A 27,192-nucleotide genomic window follows, 5' to 3' on the forward strand; every position below is an offset into this window, starting at 1 on the left:
AATGACAAGAGGACCGTCAGCTGTGGCACAGAATCAATGAATTGCTGCTCTGATAAGAATGTGAGAAAGTGTTAATTGAAACAACACGCCAGCCTGTTCTGTTTAATCACACGCACATACACACCCCTTCTTCCTTTCACTTACTCTCGCACATTCATTAGAGCAAATAGAATTAAGGGGATTGGAGGAATAATCTTCTTCCCTCGCGATGTGGGAGAACCGAGCTGCTAATTTCCCACCTCCAACTCCTGCTTCTTTGAAAAAGGCCGCGTGTGGCTGCACGCAAAAGCTTCAGAGCTAAAAGATGTACAGCTCTGGAATGTTTGCGCTGAGAAGGCGGTGTTATACGCTCCCTATAATTGTATTTGTGGCAGATCTGTAGATATGAAACTATATGTGCTGAGATTAGTGCTGTGCAGCCCCACAGCCCTCTGAGGGGGGGCACCAATTCGCTACATTCCTGTCTCTGGTTTTTCCCTCCATTATCCGGGAATGATATCTGAAAATGTGAAAGAGATGAGTGCAGCTTATAGAATGACAGTGTTTGTGTCTGCCATGGTCTGTTTCCCGGCTGAGGAGTGAAATGACAAAAGATCAAAGAATGAGGTTTGTTCAGGTCACTGAGTTTCTTTTCATGCTGTAAACAGACAGATATGTGCATTTCTGTTATTTATTTTGTATTTTTTTGCTGCAGCAGCCTGGATTTGTTCCTCTTTGAAATGGATATTCACAAATTTAAATGTAGACAGAGTAAGGGGACAAGTGAAGCGGGCAGCATGCACAGAAGCATTAAATCTCACATACAGAGGCACGTACACCCGAGTTGGTTCTGCAGTTGTTTCTATCTGCTGGCCAGACTTTGATTTGTTTATCTCCATCCCCCTTATGAATTATGCATGCCCGTCCTGCACTTTGTGAAACTTTCCGATTGTGTTCCCTTGGCAGAAGGGATGAATAATAGTCCTAAAATTCCCTATGTGTAAACGCACAAATTCACAGTGGAACGAAAAAACAACAACAACCAACAGTTAACAGACAAATAACACAAGCAATCAACAGTTTTTCTCTCAGATTAGATTGCTATCTAACAAATCCATCTTGTTAAACACTGGATGTTGCCAAATAGGTCAGTCGAACACAAACAAGCTCCAAAGACGTCCAGATAGCTTTTTTCTTGAAGCCCTTTTCGCATGCACACCCATTCACCCATATGGGTGTTTGGGATGTCCAAATCCCCTGAGGGTCATATAGGAAGTGTGTCTGGCGGTTCCCTTGAGGCTCATACAGCCACCTCGTTAAAAAGGAACGTACCATGTAATCAATTTATCGTGAAGTACTTGTAAGGCTAATGGAAGTTGCGCGCACTTATGAGCGATGGATAATGCTGTCGTATGGTGTCTTTCCACCAAGCTCTAGTCATTGGTAAAGTGTACACAAATGCTGGACACAAGGTGTGCATGTAAGTTAGTGCCCGTAGGATGCTCACACAAACTACACTCTGTCTAATTTCCCAAATTCTTATACTACGTAACACACCGGGCACTTGGACCTTCAAGAATGTGCTAAGGGCACATTGACCCCATGATGTTTACACTGGACAAGCAAAGAGGGGCCTCTGTTTTCCTACTGTTCAATAAAAAATGTGTATAATGTGCCTGCATCTTACCTACCTCACCCTTAATTACCCTTGCATGTTGTGTAATTGATCGCAAATCTTTGCTCATCAATCTCACAAAGTGGTCTACGATCTTGACATTTCATGCCCCCCCCCCCAGGTTTGCCAATTATTTGCCCCACAGTCGGCCTGTATTCACCCATAAGGGCAGTTGTGACAAAGGCTCTACTCTGTAAATACTTAAACCTGGAAATATCTCAAAGGAGTTGATGAAAAAGACATAGTCAACGTCACTTTCAGGACAATCCCCCGCCCCTATTTCTTTCCAGTTGAAGACCCTAAACTGACATCAAACGCTTGTATTTTTGGGATTGACACATGCTTGTAACATCCATTCCAGATGAATGCTAACGATGTTTGCACATGTTGCCGAGCTTAGAGTCCCCCTTATGATGTCCCCCTCTGTCAGGGGGAATCTGTCAGCCATTGAACACCTTCGCCCTGTTACTTTACCGATCATCCCCTGTGTGTTTGTGTGTGTTTGTGTGTGTCTTTTGTCATCCTGTCAAGCTCTTATCTGTGTTTTTTTTTTTTTTTGACAGGCTGTCTTGCTGTGTCAGATCCTCTCTCGACGCTTAATCTGTCATTTTGACAAGAGTATTCAAAGCTGACCAAAGAACGCGCCGCATACAGCTTCCTTTGTGTCACCTCTCTGTGACGCATCCCATTCAACGTCTCTGTGATTTGCCATTCTCGCTTCTATAGCTGACCAGTAAACAACATTTTTTCCAGTCAACCTGCAGCAGGCTGGTAACAGCCCTATTTTACACACTCATCTCGTTGAAGTCACACAAAAGGGGCAAAAAAACAAGTTCTGTTTCACACATATCTGTTTTTTTTTTTATATTTCTAAGTGTCTTTGTGTCATTTCCCAGATTCCACAGATCAGCTACGCCTCAACAGCCCCTGAGCTGAGTGACAACAGCCGCTACGATTTCTTTTCCCGTGTGGTGCCGCCGGACTCGTACCAGGCCCAGGCCATGATGGACATCGTCACAGCGATGGGGTGGAATTACGTCTCCACGCTCGCCTCAGAGGGCAACTACGGAGAGAGCGGAGTGGAGGCTTTCGTCCACATATCTCGGGAAACTGGTAGGGGATCTTGCACTTTTTGTTTCTTTTGATTTTCTTTCGGCCATCCGGGTCGACCATTGGCGCCTTTAAAATTTTCGGTTTGAATTGCAAAGAAACCTGTGATTAGGAGGCTGACGGGCCTCACCAATCCACCCCTCTTTCTGTTACGCACCAACCAATTGTTCCTCTGCCTATCTCTTGTTAGCTTTTATGGTATCAATTAAACGGGACACAGTCAAAGCTTTCAAACCAGAGAGGAATCTAGTTGTTAGAGTTTAATAACTGTTGGTCGAACACTTTAGTGTTTGGTTGAAGATCAGAGGCTGCACCTTCGGAGAACTAAAAAGGGCTGGAATCCAACCACTGTTGTTCAGGTTTCAGAGAAAATAGAGGCAACATTAAGTCTTCAGATAAATTACAGGCTTTAGCTTGCACACTGACTTTAGAGCCTGGAATAGGCGACTGCAAGTGTGTACAGTGATGCAGGATACATTGTTACAATCAATTTGATGAGCTCCTTCTTTGTTATTTCCTGTCTGTTCGTCTAAACCAGGGATCTTTTTGCAGAGGGGGCCAGATTTGGTGAGGTGGGTATTGGTGGAGGCTAACCAATCGGCCAGCATTCTTTTAAAAACATGAAATACAAATGAACTATTTAATGAAGTGACATACTTTTAATTGAATCACGTAGAACAGAACAAGCAAAAACAATTAAAGTAGACGTCATATTTGAAGGGACCTTTCTGTCCCAGTTAGCTTGTTAGTATGTCTTGTCTAGTAGTGCCTGTTGATATTGAAAACAGACAGTCTCTTGGGATATTAGGTAAACACATATTTATGGTTTATATTTACAGCCAACATTTTAGAAATGAGCTAGAAAGTTTCAAAAAAGGGTGGCACAACAATGTTGTCACAGGTTCAAAATAGCCAATAATGTGACGTAGCGGATCACAATCAAGAAATTGTAGACATTTTTTTTAAAGTGCTGGGGGCCACACAGCTAAAACACTGGGGGTGCAGAAGACGTTGGAAAAGTGGAAGGCCATTACAAACAAAAGAATCAAAAGTACAAATTTCTAACAGTTTCATTATTATTATTGTTTTTATTTTATTTAAAAATGTTCCTTTTGTTCATTTTTGCAGTGCGTAAGGAACCTTGTACTGATGATTTCTTAATCTTTGTCAACAATGACACTATTTTGACTCAGCTGCCCCCCTTGTTCCCCTGTAGCTTCGCCCCTAGGGGCCGCTTATTATTGAGTTTCAGACGGGTGCCTGCAGGCCGGTGGAAATATTAACGCGGGCCACATTTGGTCCACGGGCCAGACTTTGGCCTAGTCTAAACTGACAGGATTCGATTTATGATGTAAAAAAAATATTTTTGGACAATTTGATTTGCAGATATAGATTTTTGCTGATTTGATTTGGATTGTGGGAAAGAAAAGTAGAAATAGAAACACTGTGTCTTGTTTTTTTTCTTATTTTTGGTTTTTAGAAAATATTTTACTAATTTTCCATAGATTTGGGGTTTTCATTCCTACTAAACGGCATTTGTATAAGTTTGTAGATTTTGAACAAAGAAAAGCCTCTTTCCTACTGGGCGGCACAGTTCGGTCTGGTCTGGTCCGGTCCAGTATTTTGTGCGTTTCCATTGTAAAATGCACCCATTGCAAACTTGTTTAGTATTTTTTTTTGTTTTTTAAATTTAAATTTAATTTATTTTAATTTAATTTTTAAAGTCTAAAACTTAAAAAAAAACAACCTGTTAGCTGTGAGTTGAGTTTGAAAAATGTTGACACTGGCAGCTACATAAACATCCTGAAGATGAATCACTTGCATGTTTTGATTTCACCCGTTTGAGAAAAAAAAAAAAAAACTTGGTCCCCTGGTCTCGAGAGCGTGACGTCGTGGGAATAAAGCCTCGAATCGGTTTCTGAAAACTTCTGAGCGGCGGATCAAACCATGTGTCATCTCCTCTGATTATGTCAAGTGTTTACTGCAAAAGCGCCGCGTTGATGCTGACAAATATTTACAGACTGACATTTTTGATCACCCTTCAAGTGGAAATGTTGCCACCACGTCGTCTTTTTCGGCATTGTCGGTGTGCCGCTGCAGAGATGACAGCTGTGCGTGTCTGCAATCTGTCTGTCTATCCGTGTGGTGGTGGTGGTGGGGGTGGGGGGTGGGTGTCTGCGGACAGCTCACCCAAGGCTGTGCGATGCGACAGACGGCGCATACATATTTTCTGTGGTGTCAGATCCCTGTCGGTGTGACTCACTGCAAAAGGGTAAAGCCGGCCTCGCCGTCGTGTGTGTTCCTGTGCCGAGGGGTCAACGTGGTGGATCCCTCGCCTGCCTATGTGTGCTTATGTGCGTGTGGGGAGATGCATGCTGGGACAGCAGTCAGTCAGTTGTTTACTCTGCAGCTCTGAAGATGTGATCTGCAGTGAGAGGATGAAGAGGGCTGACAAAACACTGATGGAGAGCTCCAGAGAGGATGGACGTTAAGGGAAGGAGGATTTCACAGGGTGTCAATGCCTGTTTGTGCACAAAAGCAAAGACAGATGAGCCAAACGGCAATAATTCAGAATAAGTGGGGTGCTGACGTGGCACATCGGGGAGCGAGCTCACCCCCACACTGAGCCACGGGAATTTCTTGGTGATTATTTTTGTGATTATTTTTGGATTGCACTTTAATAATTGCCGTGCGATCTGATTAGTGGAACCAAACAACCATGTTTAATTTCGATCACTCACCGGTGTTTTCTTGACCGTGTCCGTTCAAGGCTCATTAGCATACGTCAGGGGTCAGCGGGGGCGCACTCTCAGGTGCTTGTTCTAGTAATTAAGCTGATGTATTGGTGCCTAGTCATGCCTCTCCGCTCCCGTCTTGTGTCTGTTCCTATTGAACACACCAAAAAGGTTAAATCTCTGACTCCCCAGTATTGTCTAATGTCCTACTTATGCAGGCTGCTGCACAGCTGCAGAGTGGCTGGCACTCCCAGGAGGAGCAGGTAGGAAATTCTTCCCAACTTGTAATTCAGCAAAGCCCCACATCTCAGTCAGCAGAATCTTCGTTGCAAGAAGTGCTTGAGGGGGGGAAGCTGGAAATAGCTTTGTATTTTGGGTTGCAGTAATGACTGCGCGAACCCTCCATGCTGCTGCCGTCGACTTCTGGAGGTCATTACGCAATCGTCACTCGACTTGGTGTGACACCGAAAGCCAGGAAATGACGGTAAACCGCCTGCTTATTAAGGAAAGAAAACATTTCTTTGAGCGTAACTGTCCAAATAGAATGGGGAATGTTGAAGATGAGGAGAAAAAAAGTGTATACGTATATTAAGAAGCAAGATTTTAAATTTTTTCCCCCCGGTAGAAGCTCACAGTGTATCGTTAAATCCTGACCTGGTTTGTGTTTCACTCCCAGGTGTGCTGACTGGGTGGCATTAAAAAAATCAGTTCATGACAATAAAGTGTCATATATCCCAAGCAGCCTTGTATGTTTGAAAACAAGTAACCTTTTTTTTCTCATCCTGTGCAAAAGTTGTAGTTTTGGGTGTTTGTAAAGAAACCTGAAGGTTGCAGTTCCATCCTTACTATTGTTGGAATTTTACTTGTTTTTTTTCCAGTTATGAAAATACACTATATTACCAAAAGTATTGGCTCACCCATTCAAATGAATCAGGTGTCCTAACCATTTGGCCATTTGTGAAAGAATGGGTCGCTCTCAGGAGCTCAGTGATTCCTAGCATGGAGCTGTCATACGTTGCCACCCGTGCAAGAAATTCAGTCGGGAACTTTCCTCGCTCCTAAATATTCCAGTCAATTGTCAGCTCTATTATAACAAAATGGAAGAGTTTGGGAACAACAACAACAACTCAGCCACCAAGATGTAGACCACGTAAACTGATGAAGAGGGGTTTTGCTGAAGTCCATAGTGCAAAGATGGCGTCGACCTTCTGCACGGTCGAGGACATCATAAGGGGACACTGCGCTCGGCAACATGTGAAAATGTTTTCCAAACACATCGTTCTGTACCTGTCCTGCACAGAGCTCCAAATTTCATGTGATCTTTAGATCATTTTCTCTTTCTCACATTGGATTTTTTTCAACTCTTTGAGATCAGATGCCCATGCAAAAAAAACGGAATCTTGAAAAAACAGACAATCTAGCAATTATTCCTAGTGTGCAGATTTTCTTTTTGGAATTATTCCAGTTTTTTGTAGTTTTTGGCCATTTGATTCTGTTTTTTTGCACATGTGCACACATGCAAACATTATCCAAGTGCAGCTTGTGGTTCAGATCCTTGTCTCTACTACAATTTAAATCTTTCTAATGGTCGCCCTTCTTTAGTTTGTACTCTGCACTTATGTTTACGTATGGAATGTAAAAAAAACCAACAACTTCAAAACCCCAATATATTTGCATTTATGATTTTACCAGAAGTTTCCATGGCTGTCATTTTTAGGGGTGGCGTGACATTTTTATTTTGCCTCTTTGCAGTTACTTTGCCACCGTACATTTGAGATTTTCATCTAATGGTTTTCAAACTTGTCGTGCTGTACGGTCAGACCTCAAAGCCCCGCCCACATCAGCTGTTTGATCAGCTGTTTTTCCCCTTCAATTCATCCAGCTGACAAATCTCATACGGAGCACAATATTTAAGCTCCTTTTGCCTCCTGCCTTTGCCTCCTGCTCTGCAAGCTGCTTGGCACCGTGGCTCCAGCTTCTTCTTCTCATACTGTGTCTGACTTAATCACTGTCATGCCTGTCATCATTTCTGCTGCTTTGCCTGCCGCTGCATCACACATTTGCACATGAAAGAGCAGGGAGATCATGGAAAAAGAGCCGCACCACCAAACACTGATATGATGTTCTCGATGAATTACAGATTATTAAAATGATCTTTTTGGCTAAAATGATGACAATAAAGAGACAAACTGGATTTTTCTCATTCCAAGATACCTTAAGTAATGAGATGTTGAAAAATGTTTTGAATGTTGATTAAAGGAACAAAAACAAACAGGTTGCTACAATGGAATTCTTTTTTATCTTTATGTGATAAGAAGCTGAAAACCCTTTCATTTTCCAGTTAGGTGAAATCAGATGTCTGCATTATGATTTCATGCTCTTTGGAAGTTCTGTGAAAACTTTCCATATGCAAATAAAGCTTAGAATAAATGTAATTTTTCAGATAATCTCTTGTACCTTTTTGTCTATAGGTTGTGTAGCTTTACCATAGGTGTTCGGAAAGACACGTTTCCAAATGAAAACATTCGATAAAATGCAGCTTGAGAGAGATCAGGATAGTAATGTCAGCTGCTGTATAAACTGCAAAAAAGAAGTGGAACCATAGTTAATGTTCCATAATGCAACACTGTGCTTGGCAACTTGCATTCAAACCACCACTTCCAATGAAAAGTCTATGTAAGCGTGCATTTATGTGCGTTCAAAAATCTCGCGTGCACGCATCCCTACGCAAGTTTTTGAATCCGTTTTCAGACTGTACCCACAAAATGCATGACAGGTTGAAAAAACAAACCAAACAAAAGGAAATTTATTTAAAGTTGTCTTCATTAAGTTGTCAATAACCTAAAATTTACCAGGAAAGACAGAGGCAGATCCGAATTCTTCTATTTAGCCTTCAGAACGGAGAGATATGGAAAAAACAGTGTCTTCAAATTCGGGTATCATTTCCCCTTGATGATGTCATCAACAGTCCCGGTCAGCTCCGTTAATGTGGAGATGCTAGTGCTAGGAAATATATTACACTGGTTTTATAACTTTTAAAAGGTCATGCTCAAACAAAAAGTCAGTAGTTACATTTAGATGTAAACTTCTGTGCATCAGAGCAAATTCACAGGAAGAAAAGTGCTTCTCCTCCACGGAGAAGCACGATGCATAACATCCTTGTGGCGGCGGACTCGACCTACCTCCGCCGTGACGGTTAGTCCTTAAAAAGAAACTATTTTGGACAACCCTACCCCTCCAAATGCCTCAATAATTGGAGGGGTAGGGAGAAGCTGTAGGGGTAGGGGAAGAATTCGGATTAGGCCAGAGTTTCAGTCTGAGTATCTTTGTTTGTTGAGGTACTGCAACATAGGTTAGAGCTTGAATTTAAACCTGGAGATGTTGCAAGCAACACCTAAACAATGCCTCCTCTTCGACCGGTAATAACTATACAACCGTTTATGCAATCAATATGAATCAGCTGATTAAGACACGGAGAAAAGCAGCAATGTGTTATGGCTTTGGACCAATATGCAATACAAGGGCGCAGAGCCACTTTTCTTGTCTTTGTGTTAGTTGCGTAAATTGTTGAAGAGTTGCGGTAATTCAAAGAACGTCAACACTGAAGTTAAAACTGGACTAAGTGGGGACAGACTAACCTGCAGACTATCCTGCAGACTAACCTGCAGACTAACCTGCAGACTATCCTGCAGACTAACCTGCAGACTATCCTGCAGACTAACCTGCAAAATCAAACAGAATTTGTTTTTTAATCCTTTTTGGCAATAAATCTAAAAAAATATAGTTGCTTCACTAAATGTTTTTTACTATCATGTAGGGAATATTTTGGACCGATAATTTTGAGTGTTTATACTTAATTCTTAGACAAATCCTTTTTTAATGGCAGTACTCCACATCTTCATTGATTTTGAGCTTTATAAATAGTGAGAGCATGTAAGTAATGGTAAAGAATGAGAATGAATGAAAGAATGAATATCAACATGACTATGTTTAGCAGACACCACCAGATCTCCTGTTGATAAATTTGTCAGCATGAAAAAAAAAACAGAAATCTTGTTTTTTTTATATATGTCACAATATCCTCAGAAGCAAGGTCACTTCACTAATGTGTCTTTTGTTTTTGGATTGGATTCACTTCAAATGTTAGAAGAATTATGCAAAACACTCTGCTCACTTCCTGAAATACTGTAGATTCCCCGTGACTTGCATAGCATATGCTGCTTGAGTGTTTCACCCGCAGCAATGGTTTTTCTATTCATGCAGAACTAGTAACAGGCACAGCTCAGTGACCACGTCCCAAATGTGTTTATTCATTATTAGTCACTGTTCATGAACTTTCTTTAAAAAACATTTTTATTTATTTATTTTTGGCATCTGTACACATTAAACCAATGCAACCCAGTAATGAAGGTTAAAGAACAAATGATGCAAAGGTCAATTTTCAGCACGGGCTTTCAGGGGAAACTGTGGGAGGAAATGGCTCTTCTGCAGTGACGATCTGCATAATGTCATGTCTCGCATCAGAGGAGAGTTGTACCGTGCATAAAACGTGGGATAAAGTCGGAGAAATCTGCTGTGCAGCAGTGTCTCAACCTGCTTCCCTTTAGTTCATTGCTCTTGTCGGCAGACCACACGTCTCGCCGCTAACGAGCAATTCTCTTCGTCGCCCCATTGTTGACCATCAGTGCTGCAGATGCAGCATATGGTACTGAGATGACAGGTTCTTATATCAAGCTGTGTCCCCAGAACATAAGGATTTGTCTGCTGTAAAAGAGGTGACAGAACACTTACCCGAACGCTTGCCGAAGGTATCTCTTAGGTCACGGCTCTTTATCTGTCTTGAAGCAGTCTTCAAAGTGGCGTCCAACTGGGATTAGATCCACTGCCTCTACATTTAGTCACTCTGCAGGCCTAGGAGTGAGTGTGGATGAGGGAGCAACAAAGGCGGCTGCTTGAATTAGGCAGCATTAGCTGCAGCAAATATTATGCTGCGTACACACCGTACAATGTGCACACTGGAGTGTTGTGACCTGATACTAGCGCATTTTGTTGTGAATGCAGTGGTTGTGAATGGTAAAATGTAACTTGAAAGAGATCATCTTTAGGATGGAGAAAATACACTGGGCGGGTTGTGAGCTCCTGTTTCAAGCTTTCATCAATGGGGAGGGGAAGGGGGGAAGGATTGCTCCGTGCCAACGGTTCCGCCCACAACGCAAAGGTGAAATCTTATAAAATCCTTTTCAATTATTTTCCTCAGCAAAAATTATCCTAGAAAACGTCAGTTAAAAAAAATTGCCTAAAAATGGCATAATCATGATTAAAAAAACAAAAAGAAAGCTTTGAAAATCGCTCAAAAAAAGTGCTGGGATATACAATTCCTTTGGTACCAGAACTGTTTTAATTGTACATGTTCTCTGGAAACTCAATTCACCAAAGTGACAAATACTTATTTAAAGTTATGTCACTAGCTGCCAAAAAAACATGGACCAGGAACTCATCAAATCAATCTCTTCAAAGGAGCAATGGACATCAACAATTAACAACATTTATTCAACGGAAACCATAACATCCAAACTGAGACTGCAAGAGGCACAATTACACTAAAAGTGGAAAATAACTGACACACATTTACAATAAATAGACCCATGAAGCACATAGAATCGACCTCTGTTTTGATATTGGTTTATATTTTTTCATGTAACAAAAGCTAATAAAAGTAATGTTTAAAAGAAAAAACGAAAATAGTTCAAATGCTGAACGGAGCTTTAACTTTTCAACCATTTATGTTGTTTGTGTACTTCCAACGGATTGTTGCGCTGATTGCATTTCTGCACAAAGAATCTGGCGTTGAATTATGTCAATTACGTAAACGGCTGAAGAGTTACGCTAGTTCAAATAACGTCAACACTGGATTTAAGCTTGGGTGTTGAAAGTGTTAAAAACATGCTAGCAGTTAGCACCCCAGTGGTTACTGGCCTAACTTTTTCTATGTTTAGTTATTTTTGTTGGTTATTTTCAACACCAAAGGTGTTTTTTCTTGCACTTAACCCCAATCTGACTTTAGATTGATTGTTGAAAATCCATCTGACCTCTGACTTGAGCCATAACTTTTAACCATTGCATTCATAAGAGGAGGATGCTTCTTAAAAAAAAAAAATATGGTAAAGCCCTCGAGTGTGGTAAATATAATGAAAAAGAAATCAGACTCTTTCTACATGTTGTTTTCCGACTCAAATTCCCTGCTGAGTAAACTCCCTCACAGCAGCCTTCAGATAAAATCACCGCATTTGTGAATGCGTGTGGAAACCTGCAGCAGGAGGGGAACGCGGAAGCCACTGGCTCAGAACAGCCCCCTCCCCCTCAACACTGAGATCTCTGTTTTGCCTCGGAAGACATTACCGAAGATGGAAATGAGCAGGAGTAAGAAAATAATTAAACGTTTATCTCTGGATTCATTTAATTAGTTCTCTTGCTCAACATTAATCTTCAGGCTTTTCACTTGGCTTCGCCTCTCTGGTTGGCTTTAAGGCCACTCTTGCCCTCCACAGTTGGGGAGGTCTTTGTCTTTCTTCATGCTTTTTTATTTTCTTCTTCTGTCAGAGACAGGAATTTGTGCATTGACTGAACTGCACTTTGATACCATGCATGCGTTATCTAATTAGTCTTAAGCCATGGACTTGGGGGGGCACTATTAACTGGCTATTATTTCGGAAACATGCAGCAACATTTCGGTATTTGATTATTTGCACAGAGCATCTTAATAATTTGATTATCCAAACAAAGAAATTCAAACTGCTTTGTTGAAGTGCCTCACAAACAATATCTGAAATGTTGTCTAAAACTACGATCACGTGTTCAGGAATGCGCCAAACAGGCATTCTGGGATGTGCTTTTAGCATACGGTGTTCCCACTGGACTGTCGCTACCTGATACAAGCGCATTAGAGGAGGCGAAATCTCAAAGTGGTGCAAATTTCGCGAATGTTACTCCAGGCCTTTTTTTTTCACAGCTCTATTCCAATAAATATGAATTGCTGTCATAGAATTCCGGAGGGGCACAAACCGCAATTATTCATTTCTCCTTCGTGATCCAAACGGTTGGTTCTTCTGTATTTTGAAAAGGTCGCCATCTATACATCACTGCCAAATCCGAGTCCTTGATCGGTAAAAGTTAAACTGGTTTGACTTTTCTCGTGGGTTCAATGGCCACGTGTTTTTTACATTGCAAAGGGCAGCCTGACAAAGCTGTGACAAACGCCCCTGTACCGCTGACCAGTGGCGCAAAAAGTGGCTATGCAGCATATGCGTCGCATAGGAGCGCCGGCCAAAGGGGGCGCCAAACCGAAATTGTTAAAATATTATTTATAGTCCGTATCAGTAACAGAAGCACGTCGTAACTGATTGGGCACCCCCGCCGCAGCCGCTCCTCCCTCCCTCGGGTCTTCTACAGGGAGCGCATTCCAGCACGTGTCCGCAAGAACGTGCTGGAGCGGGCTCTCGTGGAGGTGGGCGCGCTATTGATTTGTTTTTATTTGAATTTGTGTTATCATCTGATGACAGGAACAAATGGAAAGGCAAAAAAAAACCCCATCTGGGGCTGAAAACATTTCTTAATGGTTGAGAGACAGCAGGTATGCTATAGCAGTGTTAAAAACAGCCTTGTTAACATAAGTATGTGTGATGGTGGGTTAGATGGTATTTTTGTTTTCTTTTTATATTGTTAAAAGTTTGGATTTTTTTTTAAGTGACTATTTAGGTTTACAGCCTTTTGCCTTTAACATCACTTTGGCTGAACGACACTTGGATTTTAGTTGAACATTTGGAGATGTTTGACAACTATAAAGAAATCTATTCTATTTTATTACACCACTAACTGATATCCAACACAAATATAATTTAAAATAAAAAATGTTTGAGATTTATACGCTTAAACAATAAGTGTTGTGTCGATGTTTAGTGTGTTTGTGTGTGTTGGGGGGGGGGGGGGGGGGGGGCGTTTTTTAATGGGGCCGCATACCCCTATGAAATTAGGTAGTTGCGCCCCTGCTGCTGACGGCTCATGTCTCTTGGGTTGAAATAACTCCCTCTCTTTTCTTAATTATAATACCACAAAAACTCGAGGCTTGCTTTATTTTTACACAGACATCCCACCCAGCTCACACAGACATCAGCCCATCCATTTGTAACTAATTACCATCGCCGGTGTTCTCATCTCAAGGTGACACCGTCTTTGTTCTTTGAAGGATCCCAAACTCTCAGCTGTTGGTAGACTAGATTAGAAGCTTTTTCGTCTGGTTTGTTTGAAGTTTTAAATACAGTTCTGATGCGGATACATCCGAGATTAAAGCACCATTTGAAATTGTGTGAAGTCTTCACCCTGGAGTGGAATCGGAGGAGTGTTGTCTACAAACAAACAGTGTTGAAGAAGCGCAAACCACTTCAAAACTCTCAAAATGTTGTTATGATCCGACAGATGTTAGATGCAGGCTCTCATTCTCAAACCAGGACAGGAAATGTCAATATCTATTTGGAGTTAACAGTCTGCGAATGGCAACGGTGTTGCTGGAGGTCATTAAGGTAAATATTACCTGAACAGCTCTGTGAATCTCCTCTCTGCTGAAGGAGCCATTTTTACCAATTCCCTTGCAGCTTCTGTTGTAAAGAATCCAATAGAAAGTGCCTGCTAAATCCTGTTATACACTATTTATATACAACTGCAAAGGAAAGGTGGTTTTAACCTATAAAGCCACAGCAGGCTGATCTCAGTGTTTGCTTTAAAATACATTATAAAACTGCATGTTGCAAATAAGATTATAAGATGCAGAGATTTAAGGATCTTAACCTGAATTTTCCCATTCTTTTGGCATTGTAGGTCTACAGACAGAAATAATGGATTTTAAAGTATGTGAGCTCACATATTTTGGCATGATTTTTAAATCCATGTGTGGTTATTAAATACAGTGTAAATACAATACAGTACAATAGAATACAATACGATCATAAGATGACATGAGACGAGACGATACAAGACTAGGCAATACAAAAAAGTTTATACAAAGCAAGACGAGACAAAACAATATAAAACTAGACCAGACAATACAAGACAAGATGATACAAGACAAGGCGTTACAAAAACGGTGATACGAGACAGTAAAAAACAAGATGACACAAGACAAGACGATACAAGAGGACACAAGACGAGATGATACAAGACTAAACAACAGTACTTTGTTGATCCTGAAGAAAATTATTTTCTGTATAACCTAGAACAAGACTGTTTAAGGTTGACTGTGGTGCAGCTCAACATAATCAGGCGCTCCTTGAGGAATTGCACTTGTTTCATTAGAGTTAGTTTGTGTTTTGTTTCACAAGCCTCATGGTGATCGCTGGTTTATCAGTCTGTTTTTTTCCCGGGAAGCGGGTGGCAGGTCTCGAAACTGTTTAAATTTAGAAAAATCCCTTTAGACTTATCTGTTGCTCCACCAAGACGCCATCCGTCTCACCGGGATCAGAAGCATTGTTAGCATTAGCTTAGTTACCTTTAGCTGCTTTAGCCTTTGAATGTCTTGCGTTAAAACAAAAGTAATAGCTCAAAAACCTTTTGTCGTGGACCAGTAGTCCCCAACCATTTTTGGACAACCAACCAGTCCATGAAAAAAATTGTCTGACATTAAACTGAAGGTTGTTTCCGACTTTTATTTATTAGCTTCACTTTCTTTTCAGGGTGAGAATTAGGAGATCTCTTAAAGACCCAATCTGATGACTATTTCTGGTGTTTTTTTTTTTACATGTATCCACCTTATCCCTTTAACACGCTCTTTGACCGTTTACGCAATTAGCATTATTCCAACGGATTCTGACATACAGAAAAGTGGCTTTGCATATTGGTGCGTAATGGTGCAAAGCTGCTTCTCTTTGTAGCAGAATCAGCTGATGAACACTTCTCTACTCTAAAGTGTTGCGTGTTAGCACAAAGTTGCTATTCTTCACTTCAGAATCTACTGGAAATGCGTTAATTGCGTCAGCAATTTTAAAGTTACAGTTGCAACTAAAGATCTAAAGCTCCTGTGTTAAAGTGTTAAGGCATTCTTGGCCCCAGCCTAGGTGCAACCAGATCCCAACATAAGCAGAGGGCAGCAACCTCAGTTGGGCATGTTCCAACAACAGTTAAGGTTGTTTGATCTACATTTTTCTACAACAGATGTAGAACTCAAACACTGGCTTCATATCAGTGCAGTGTTGTATTGTAGGATTGGCCTTCTCTGAACCTTAAGATCCACCACCGTGCCTGTTTTCCCGCTCTCCCTTCACTTCTTTCTGCCGATTACCTCGATCAGGGGTGTTCAGTCAAACAGAATGAAGAGACAACTGAGTCAGCTAATCATCAGAAAGCAGCGCAAAGAAAACTGGAAAACAGCCAGGGTGTACGTTTTCCAGGATCAGGGCCCTAATCCTATACTTAATGGATTCATTGTAGTGATCTTAATCATTTTTCTTAACTTGAGGTTAAATGTAGATACATTGGCCTTGTGACATACTGGTGACCTGTCCAGGGTGTTCGCCCAACAGTAGCTGAGATATGCTCCAGCCAACCCTGTAACCCCAAAACAGAGAAAGTGTAAAATGGATGGATGTAGCTACATTCAGAAGACCCACAATCCCAATATATGTCATACGGGGATTGGTTCAACTTAAGCTGCTGAGTTTTTCGACAGAGATTAAAACTGTCTATATTCCCTTGTGATAAAACAAGAGAGGCAGAAATTGAGTACTGGTATCTACCTGTGTGTATACGTGGGAGCATGCCCCCTCTGTTCCTTTTTTTGCCCTCTCCAAGTCTACCAGCCAATCACAGCAAGGAAAAAAAAAGCTCATCCAGTTGCTGCAAAGCCCCAAAAGTAATTTCAGCAATATTACTGCGGAATTCATGTGTGTCTTTGCAGCTTCTGCCAGGTGGATGTGTGTACTCACATGCTGTTTTTTTTCTTCTTTTTTTCAAATCTTCATCTGCATCTGCAATAAACCTCAGGGGTCATGCGTGAAACAAAAGTATTATATTGGCTTCCATATTGTGAAAAAAAAAAGTATTCAAAATTCTCAAGATGCTTAAAGAGTTCTTCCATCTGGTTTATATTCAAAATCTTAACTTATTCTAAACAAAAAAAAAGAAAAAGGTGAGGGATTTCAACTTTTATTTCGCCTGTGTCTTTAAGACAATGTTTATATTATGTATAATAGCAGCATCAAATTGTTTTAGCTTTAAAGAATCATCTTTAATTTACGGATGCTTTTTGATTGACCGGGGAACTTCACTTGACTGGAGCTTTGGTAACAGGGCAGCATCCACAGCTATGATGCCTTTACCTTCCTTTCTCCTACACTTCCTGTACCTCTTCCAGCAGCAAACCCAGATGTTCTCAGGCTGGCAGACATGATCTTTCCAGCATGTCTGAGTTCTGTCACAGGACTTCGCCGGGGTTGGAGGCCCGTCCAGCTCAGCTGGCTCCTCTTGATGTGAAGTAGCATCTTTACTCTGAGCTGTAAGCAATTGTCTGAGCTCCAAAGCCAGTCCTGAAAGGAGACCTGCTCTGATTAAAACTGGTGTTTTGATTTTCTTCAAATGTTCTTGTGGCCTTTTTCTGAAGCTGGAGGACAAATTTGAAGAACCTTTGGCCTACAAATTGCCTCTTTGAGCACCGCTATTTCTTTTTTCAAAATTGTTGTGCGTACAGTTTAGATCCAGATTCCAGCGCAGACGAGACAAAGACGTCCATGGATCTACTTGTCTGACGTTAGACGCATGAGAGGGGGGCAGAGCGGAGAGACCGGGTCGCCCATTTTAGTAACTGCGTCACATATTTGAGATTTTTTTCGAACGGCGAATTTTTATCTGCTACAATTACAATAAAGAAATACTAAGAAACACAGTTATATATATTAAATTATTTAATTTCCACCATCATCAGAAAAATTCTACAAGAATATGTTAAAAATACTCAAGAAAAGGCGATTTTCATTGGAGTGGGTCGCCATGTTGTAACACTGACAAACTAGCTAAAGAAAAAAGCGCATTACTTAACATTAAGAGCAATAAATGTATCGAAGCTAACTAATTAATATCTATCGCATTAAAAACATGCTTTATGTTTTTAAAAGTGAATACATTTATATATTTGTTCTTACCCTTTTGAAATGAATGTAGCAGACGACTTTCCTCCTCCGCTCTGCGAGGAAAAAACTGTCAACAGAGTTTGAAATAACTCTGTCAGCCGTTACAGCACAAAGCTCCGCCCCCAATTATGTTTGTGGCGGGGTCTCACCAAGAAAGGATGCAGAGGAGCCAAGGTGAGGAGTTTCTGTGTATATTCAGAGCAGTTAAGCACCACAATTGCTCTACGCAGGGCCGCACCAGTGCATGGTACCTCCGTCACTCCTCATTTCACTACCTGTGGTGCTCCCTTTTGAACGCTAAGCCACGCCTGTTGGGCGTTCCTCTCAATTATTGTCCAGGTGGTACCACAGGTAGTAATTTTAAAACATAAAATACACAAATGCACAAACAATAAAACGGATGGCACCTTAGCCGAGTTCCTGGCGAGATGTTACGCCTCTCCCGGAGCACTCCGCTGACGGCCCGGTAGACGTTGGTCCGCCCCCTGTCCATCAACGCGCTGGCCTCCAATGCCTGCATCGGCAAACGATAAAACACGGTGTGGCCCCCCCTCATCGTCTGACGGTGCCACACCGTCACAACGTTTTAACACTGGATGTGCTCAAAACAACACTAAGATCAACACTTATCAACTTGAAATATTTAACACTGGAAAATTCAACACAAATTAACACTGCAGATTTTGCTGTGTGTTATTGATGTTTTCCATTCCTTTACAGCTTTTTCCCCCCAAAAAAATTGTCTTTCAAAGGTAAATTATTAGTTAACATGATTTTTTTGACATGAATTTATTATTGTTTATTATGACTATTCTTGCCAGATTTAAGCCATAGATTCATGTCTATCTGTAGTCCTCTGGCAGGTCGATGTTATTGAAGAAATAAAATTTAAGTTGTAAAAACTAAACATAGAGGTAAAAGACAATATACATATATTGATCCTGCCAATAGCATTGGCTTGTTTCTAAGACAAGCTAAAAACAAATAAATGAAACTGAGTGCCAAATGTGAACTTTTTCTTCCTCTTTGTCTTCAGAAAGGTGTGAGCATTCAGAGTCAAACCCCTAACCTTGGATGTAGCTGCTAATATATTTTTTTCTCAACTGTCCCACCCAACATTATTTTTCCGTGAACTGCATTTTTGTGATAATTGTGGCAGAAAAAGCTGGAAGTTGCAGCTGTTTTTTTCTAAAAGAGGTAATAAAAGTTGAGTTAAAAGATTTAAAAACTGATGCGTGTTCGTTGTGGTTTCAAGACGTTTGACAAGGACGACTCTTTGTGCGCTGAGATGCTATCACTTTAACCCAATGCATCATGAGAGATGTAGCGTCTCTGAGCTTCATTGTTTTGTTAACTTGTCCCACGGTCTGATACCGGATTCTGTGGAAAGCTACACCGCTAAAGACGAACTTTAGCTGGTATTTTTGTTGGAACTGAGAGACTTTATGAGCTAAATTGGAACAAGGAAGTGAGGACTTTAACCACCTCTGATTGGTCAGACTGATGACGTGTGATTAAGCCTCCGCCACTGATTGGTGGAGACGGTTAAAGGGGCGAGACTTTTCCTAAAACAGCTGAAGCTACGGCTAAATCGCGGTACCGTCATTCTTATCAAAGTGTCTTTAATAGAATCAAATAAACACAAAGAAAAAAGTATTTTACGATCTTTCATATTCCTAAATACTCAGTGTTTTATCAGGGCCTGCTTGGATGAACAAAGAGCTGATATCCTGGAGATAATAAATGTTTTTAGATCAGTTAATGAGGGCAATTTTACCACAGCACACCTGACCATCTCCACACTGGTTGAGAAACACTACTCTAGACAAACCCCTAGAATTCTTTTTAAATAACTCTTGATGCAAAATGTCACTGGAATTTACATAACCTTACAATATATCACACAATGTTGATTGGCACAGACACACTTTCCTGCATGCCTCATTGTTTGCACCAGCACAGATCTGCAGGCTGCAGGTTCTGGGGCAAACAGCTCCATTTACTTTGGTGCAGAACAGTAATTGAATGATCCTGCGGTCATTTATAGAAGATATTTTTCACTTTCCTCCTGACTGCTCTGAAAACCTTGCTTCTGCAGTGTGTGTGTGTGTGTGTGTGTGTGTGTGGTGTCAGCCTTCTCTTTTTAAACTGCAGAATCATCTGTTGGAAATTTGCTTTTCACTGCATGAGAGTGTCACTTGTGTGAGTCACGCTCAGTGTGTGAGAGCTGGTGGGCCTGTTGTTTCTTGACCATATAATTACAATCTGGTCAGGATGAATAGACGACGGCAAGGCGAAAGCTAGAGATCAATCTGAAGATGGAGCGCATTCTCCATTGGGACCTCTCTACAGTATGTCTCACTGTATTTGTATTGATCCTCTCACTTTACGTTCAGCCCTTTGCAGAAACCAGCTCTATGGCTTCTGTTGTTCGCTGCATGTTTTGGTTCACCTCTGATGTCTGCGGTTTGACCCGTTCAAATATTCAGACGCCACTTCAGGCGAGGTCCTGCTTTGCAAAAATCAAACTGCAGCAATTTTTATTTTTTTCTCCAAAAAATTCCCTCTGATTTCTTCAGACGATTTGCTCGTGGTGGAACACAGCTTTTTTGCAACACAGGACTGGATGCTTTATGACATTTCGAGCACAGAAAAGTTACAGCGACAGATTACCTACAAATTACAGAGCTTATCCTGGTAATGATGAACGTTCTCCTCAATCAGCTTAAGGCTCAGTCGATTGCCTGAGGTGACTTAAACATGTTATGAGAGAAAATTATGTTCTTTAACAGATTTTTGAGATCATGTTGTTATCCCTGTTATCAAGAGTGCAGAGTTTGATTTATTTTTTATTACTTAAAGTTACAGACACACCAGGTATGTGACGGTTGTTCAAGAATGCACTAAATGTGGGTTCTTGAAGGCAAACTTAGCCCATGGGGTTCTCACTGGAAAAGCAGGGAGGGGCTTCTTCTTCTTTTTCTATTGTTTACTTGCGCATGTCTGACACTTGGTGCGAAAGGTCAAAGCGGTGAAAATCTTGCAAATCTTGCTCCACGCCTTTTGGTTTAAAGTTTACTGATATATGAAGGACATGGTGTCATATAAATCTGGCTGGGCACAAACCGCAATTATTCATTTCTCCTCCATGATCAATTTTGAAGCGGTTGGCATTTACGTGAATTAAAAGGGACGCCATCCATGGTGGCAACTGGTTTAACTCAGGACTGGTTTAACGATCGTAGAATCTTGTGTAGCTACGTGTGAACGTGCAAGCTTGAAACACACAATTACACGCGTTTACATAGACTTCTCCTAGCTGCTTGATCGTGCGTTGCACATTTCGATGTGGACATAGCTTTAATCATATGCATCTGTATGAGAGTTGGCCTGCAGGTCCAGCTCTCATAGGCAGGTAAGGAGCACTAACAGTTGAGATATTCAATGGAAAGAGCGACTTAATAATGCAGATAGCTTAACTGTTTTGATGACAGCAACATCTTTGAATAGCCAAATGTTATTTAAAGGAAAGAGACTATAACTGTATAGTTTTCACTTTTATTAAATGAAAGACTTGTAGTTTAGTGTGTTGGAGGCAATTTCACATTTTGAACTAAGAGGTTCCCAAAAAGGAAAATGGATAAAAACTACCGGTAGTTTTTTTTTTCTCTCTAAGTAAATCTCCTTTCCAGCTCTAATGTTGGTGTTTTTATGTCTTCTTCTTTTCTCCATGTAAGAAATTACCGTCTTGTCTTGCAGCAGGGTCAGCCCTGCTCTCTAAAACTAAAGATTACAAATATGATCAAAGTTTTTCCCGGCTCCTTCTTGCTCTTTAATTGGTCCCAAATTGCTCCTTAGCAGAGACTCCTCACAAGAATCATGATGTGTTTTGCTTTTTAAAAAAGACATTTGAAATCATTGAAGATCTGCAACTGTATTTCAGACTCTGAAAAACCACCTAAAACATCGTAAACACCTAACGTTCGAGCCTAACATTTGTAAACTGGCCCAGTCTGTTGGTGTCATGAACATATTTTATTAATGGAGGATAAATTGATTCATTCTCCAAGACTGGAAAAGCTGCAGGTGGGTTTGTGGCATAAATGAAGTAAAAAAAAAAATCAATTTTCATAAAATGATTTGGAGGTAACTTCAGAAAGTACACAAATACACGACGCAGACATAAGTCTGAGTGCTCGGTAGAGCTGCCAGGATAATTGCTGGACGTAATCCTTATGTCTATTTCATTCTGCCTTCTTACCCATAAATCAAACTTTCAAAACTGTAAACGTGAACATAGACATAACCGTATCGTCTTCTTGCTCCCCCTTTGTGTTGCCACACATACCCCTGGCTGATGGATGAGGAGCTGGCAGAAGGCTTATTAGCTGGGGTTGAATAGGACAGAATTACTACTCTGTCTGCTCCACAACTGCATTGTTGCTTTGACAACAGGTACTGCAGTGGGAAAATGGAGTAATCAAGATCTCCATCTGTCTTTATGACTATTTACTCTTGGAAAATCTTTTTTTAAAAGTTGTAATTTCCATCTTTGTGTAACTTAACTTGACATTTTATGTCCAGCAGGAGTCTAACATGTTTTTTTCTCCTTCTGAGAAATTCCACTGTTATCAATTGATTCTTATTTTAACCACTTAACTTTGGAATTTATGTCCACTTATGAAATAACATGAACATTTCAAGCATGTTTAAAATTTTAGTAGATGCTAAATTAAGTTTAGATTGTTATTTTTGTTATAGCACAAAAAAATCTATAATTTTGGGTATGTCACAAATAGGGATGGGTACCGATCCCCGGTATTGAACGAGCCCCGGGGCCACATTCTTCAAGACCACAGTATCGTTAGGATCTGACCTCAACGGTTCTGCTATCGGTACTGGAGAAGTCGCTTTTTTTTGTGTCCCACAAGATATAAATGTTATCTGGCATAGTTAACTCACCAAGTCAGTCAATTTTCCGTTAATTAATGATGATATTAATTTCGCTATTCTCGCTGAAGAGGAGAGGTCTGTCTGACTATTGGTGTGCACGGGGGGCGGGGCTGTTGTTCAGACAGCATGCGGCGCACGCGTAAAATCAATTAAATCTGCGCCAGAGCGCCCCGACCATCGTGTCAACCTGCTGCTATGATGACCGTATTTAGCGCGCTCTGTATAGAATACACTGGAGGGGCGCGAGAAATAATAACTCGCTGCTCCATAGGAGATGAACAGGTAAACAGGTAGAGAGGAAAAGCAGGTAGAGAGGCGGGGGAGGGGCTTTGGGTTCAAACTGTCAGAGAGATGGAAACACGGGCGTCAGATTTAGACGCAGCTTTCACTGTTGAGTTGAAGCAGAGACTTTCTCTGGGATGATCTTATGAACTCAAACATTTATTTAATTTGTTTTATATTTACATCATGACAGCAATTTGTCAAAACATTGCTGTTTATTTTTCTTGAAATTACTAATTTTTTTATGTATTTTACTTTTCTAGTTGGAAAAATGTATAAAGTAAAATGTTTTGTTGAAAAAAACAATGTTGCATAGTGAGGAAATAAAACACTTTATGTTCTTAATTTGTTATTTATTTATTATTTGTCCTCAAAAAGTATCGATAAGAGTATCGTTAAAATACCGGATCAATAAGCAGTATCAATAAGAGTAGTAGTACCGTTAAAACCTTCCCTAGTCACAAATTTAGGTTGAGTAACCGTTGAAGTCACTTGAGGCGTTTTTATATTCAACCAATATTCATCATAGGTACTCTACTGCTTTGTGGTAAAAATATCAATAACCATGTACGTATTTTTATCTACATACGATTGGACAATTTTTCCAAGATTGTTGTCCGAAAATGGCGATCCAGCGGTGGGGGATTTCTGGCCGTGTCAAAATTCCATATAGTGTTCTGTCTTTGAAACTAATGCTTGGAAAAGGTTCCTAGACATATATTGAAAGGAAATGAATTGGTAGTGAAGGAATACAGTCAGCATTCTGGGTGAATTTTCAGTGGATACTACTATGTCTCTATTGCGTCAAGAAGTTCAATATTTTGGAATCAGCTTCAGATTTGTTGTTACCAAATGGTTTTGTTATCTCAAAACCATTTCTGCATCTGGAGTAGAAGTAGAAAGTTGGTGATGCGCAATAGCTGAGCTTCATTCACTAGGAAGAGGATGGTTAACTTTTCTCCCAGAGAGCATCTGGCACTTGTTTAGTAATTTATAGAAAATTTTCTTTATCCCTTTTTTTGTCCAGCTACCTTTGTGTTAAAGTGAGGTAAAAATGGTGACCCCAACCTAACAGGAAAGAAAATGGTGAGCAACATTGCAGCTACAGACAAGGAAAACACAAACGTACACGGATCTATTTGTCTACAAATGGATGCATCAGAATGGAGCAGAGCGTATCCCCAGATCTGTGATCTTTTTCAACTGGCATTGTTTATCTGCTCCTAATCGCTTAGATTTAAAAACTCAGAAATTCGATGATTTTTTTTAAAAAGGTCATCCATCATTAGAAAAATGCTACAAGAACATGTTAAAAACACCAAAAAACACCATTTTCATGTGGGAGAGGATCTTTAGGAGGTGAAATGTCTTCCATGGTTGTCTTCAACAAGTCCAGATAACCTGTTTTTTAAAAACTGAACTATCTCTCTAACTAATTGAGGTAATACTATCAAGGTTTGCAGGAAAAGTGGACTAAATGGAAGGAGATGAAGAGGCCTCTAGTTTCTGTGCAGAATGATGCTAAAGAAATGGGTGAAGTGCACCGACAATGACACTCTTTGCTCAATTTCCTCTTGGAAAAAAGAAAGAAAAATGGAGTTCTCCACCCCGTGTGAGCCCTGCCTCCTGCAACCGGCAATCTCACTCCAGATCTTCAAATTCATAATGCAATCTCCTTTGTGAAAGAGGAGCTGGTGGGATCCGGCCTATCAGAGTACTGTTCTGACACCGGCTGCCCTCATATTTACATCTAAATGACTGCTGATGGGGACAGGTAGAGCACAGCCAATTATGTGACGGGGATGGTGTGGAATCTGACGAGCGATGACTTCTGCCTGGGAACCTGGAGGCATTACCAGCAATCCTCTCTTTAACAAACACAACCGTGTCCCCATAGTTTAGCTCTGACAGAGTCATTTATTTCCACTCTTCCAGCGCCGAAAGCATGGTTTTAAAAGTTTGACCGGATAACCGAGCGTCGTCAATTTTTCACTCCAGAATGAAAATGTTGGCATTTAAAGAGAAATTTATGCAGGGATGCACACAGTCTCTCCACCTAAATTTCCAACAGCCTCTGACTATTTTCGTTTCTTCCCCAGTGCTTCTTGTCTTTTAGCCTAAAAGAATTGAGACAAAGGTGTTTTTTTTTAATTTTTCTTCCTTTTAAAAAGAAAAAAAATCTTTTTTGTTTGTTTGTTTTTACCAAAAACCTAAGAGATGGTCTTTAATAATGCACATTGTTGTGTTTTTATCTGTTAAATCTAAAATAAACTTCATATAGATTTATAAAGTTAGAAAAATATACTAGCTTCTATAGGTATTGTAGAAATAACGAAAAACAATAATTTGAAAAAAAACAAACAATTTTAATGGTAATAATAAAACTGAAATAAAAAAAAATAAAATGTAAAACATTAACGTTTGGACAGGTAGCACAACATTGATGCACTTCTTCAGGTAACCACTAGGGGTTGGTACAGAAGCAGGTCAGTCCACTCCACCATTTTGGTGGTTCAACTTTCCAGTAGCAATTATTGGTATAAAGCCTTGTTTTATAACCTTTACCTCCTAATTTTGTGACAATAAATTCAGCTTAGTGATATATTTACCATTTGATGCCTTATATTTGTACAAAATAGAGCACAACCTTCTTATTCCAGATATCCTAAGTACTATTACCTTCTCTTATTTTCCTTCTTATTTTTAAAATTGACTTCAAAAAGGCCCTTTGAACAAATGTCAATCAGATTTACATGTCATTGAGTCTGGATTCACTAACATCATGCTAAGCTAATGTTTTATTTTCAAAATAAAACAGAAATATAAAATATTGCACTGAAAAAACAGGAATCATAGCACAAATAAACAAATAAAAACCTGTACAGAAACTTTAAATTTTGAATAAATTGAACTTACTACAGTGAATTATTTTATGATTTCCCTCTGAATTGATAAACCTGTCTCCACTGCAGGTTTTTAACCTTTGATCCTTTAAAAACTGTCAATTTTAATTTTGACCTTATTGTTTTGCTGCTCCAATGTTTCAATCCACTGTCTTGTAAAAGTATTTTTATTAGTCTCCAAAATTACAACGGGAAGTAAACATTTTTATTCAGGAAGCGAATTTTATGTAAAAAAAAAAGAGAGAGAAAAAAGGGGGTGAATATAGTGAGAATTTTTTAAAGGGATCAGCACTAAAACTGTGTTAAGCCTTCCAGGTCACCAAAACTCAGTTCAGATTTTAAAAAAATATGTGCACTTTAACAAAAGAAATGATAACTGAAAATTAAATTAGAGGATTGGAAAATAAATTCCAGATTTAATAATTGACCATAAATAAAATTTGTTGAAGTATTAAAATAGACATTTTTTAACATGACTCGTTTTTTAAACCAAAAGTAAATGTTTTCCTTATAAACTCAATAGAGAAAGATAACAAAAAAATAAATACATGTTTTTCTAGGAAGTTTGAGTAGACTTTATCATTGTTTGGAGGCCTCTTTAAGTCACAAGCAGCGTGAAGGCGATCTGTTTTGGTTTATGCCTGCTAGACAGCTCATTGCTTGAATTCTTTTTGGCTTCTTATCAGTGTCTGATTATGGTCAACAGGAGTCACACATAGATGGACATTCAACGAATAAAGATGTATAAAACGCCCTTAAAACAGCTCATTTTTAAAGTCATCTGCTCACGAATGATTTGTTTTGCTCTCGGGGTGCATTCATTACTGACTGAATATGTGTATTTTTTATTTTTATTCTTTTGCATTTTGCGTTGCTATGGCAGTGGAGGTGGAGGGTTGTGTACATCCTTCTTTATGAAAGTTTATGATTCAAGTTTGCTCTCAAGCTGAGTGCACCAGCTGTTTTCAGGAAGGCTTCATTTTACTTCCCACACACAGAGGTGTGCAGGCAGGCAGTGTGGGCTTTGACAACAAGCACACATGTCCGGCCTGAATCACCAATGAGCCCCTTAGAGAATAGGAACTTGGCCAAATGTATAATTTAAGGACCTCATGCTAGGGTTGTCTTTAAAAAAAGAAAAGAAAAAAAAAAGCGTGTGCCCAGCTTTTGACTTTATGGAAAGGTAGTCTATAAAAAAGAAAAGTATCTGTTCCTGTAAAAGGCTTTGACCCTTTTCTAAATTCATGAGGTGGAAAATACAAGGGGATGTGTTGCTCGACAAGCAGCACCGCTTGTGTAACCTCCTTGTGTTGTTGTAGTCGGTGATGCTGGACTCTTTTTCAGTGCCTGTAGCTGCTTTTACATAGAGTGGCAGGATGCAATAA

At 40.1% G+C, this 27,192-nt stretch overlaps 1 protein-coding gene across 6 annotated transcripts in view; it reads left to right on the plus strand.

Moving 5' to 3' along the window:
• The window catches only part of grm8 (glutamate metabotropic receptor 8), a 318,855-nt gene that overhangs the window by 125,637 nt on the left and 166,026 nt on the right, over positions 1-27,192 (plus strand). For all 6 annotated transcript variants that reach the window (XM_011491064.3, XM_020714307.2, XM_020714305.2 and 3 more), the window contains one exon: positions 2,551-2,767. In XM_011491064.3, coding sequence (XP_011489366.1) covers positions 2,551-2,767 — 217 coding nt within the window. The remainder of the gene's footprint in view (positions 1-2,550; positions 2,768-27,192) is intronic.

Source organism: Oryzias latipes, chromosome 23, assembly GCF_002234675.1.
Source record: "Oryzias latipes chromosome 23, ASM223467v1".
NCBI classification, from domain to species: domain Eukaryota; kingdom Metazoa; phylum Chordata; class Actinopteri; order Beloniformes; family Adrianichthyidae; genus Oryzias; species Oryzias latipes.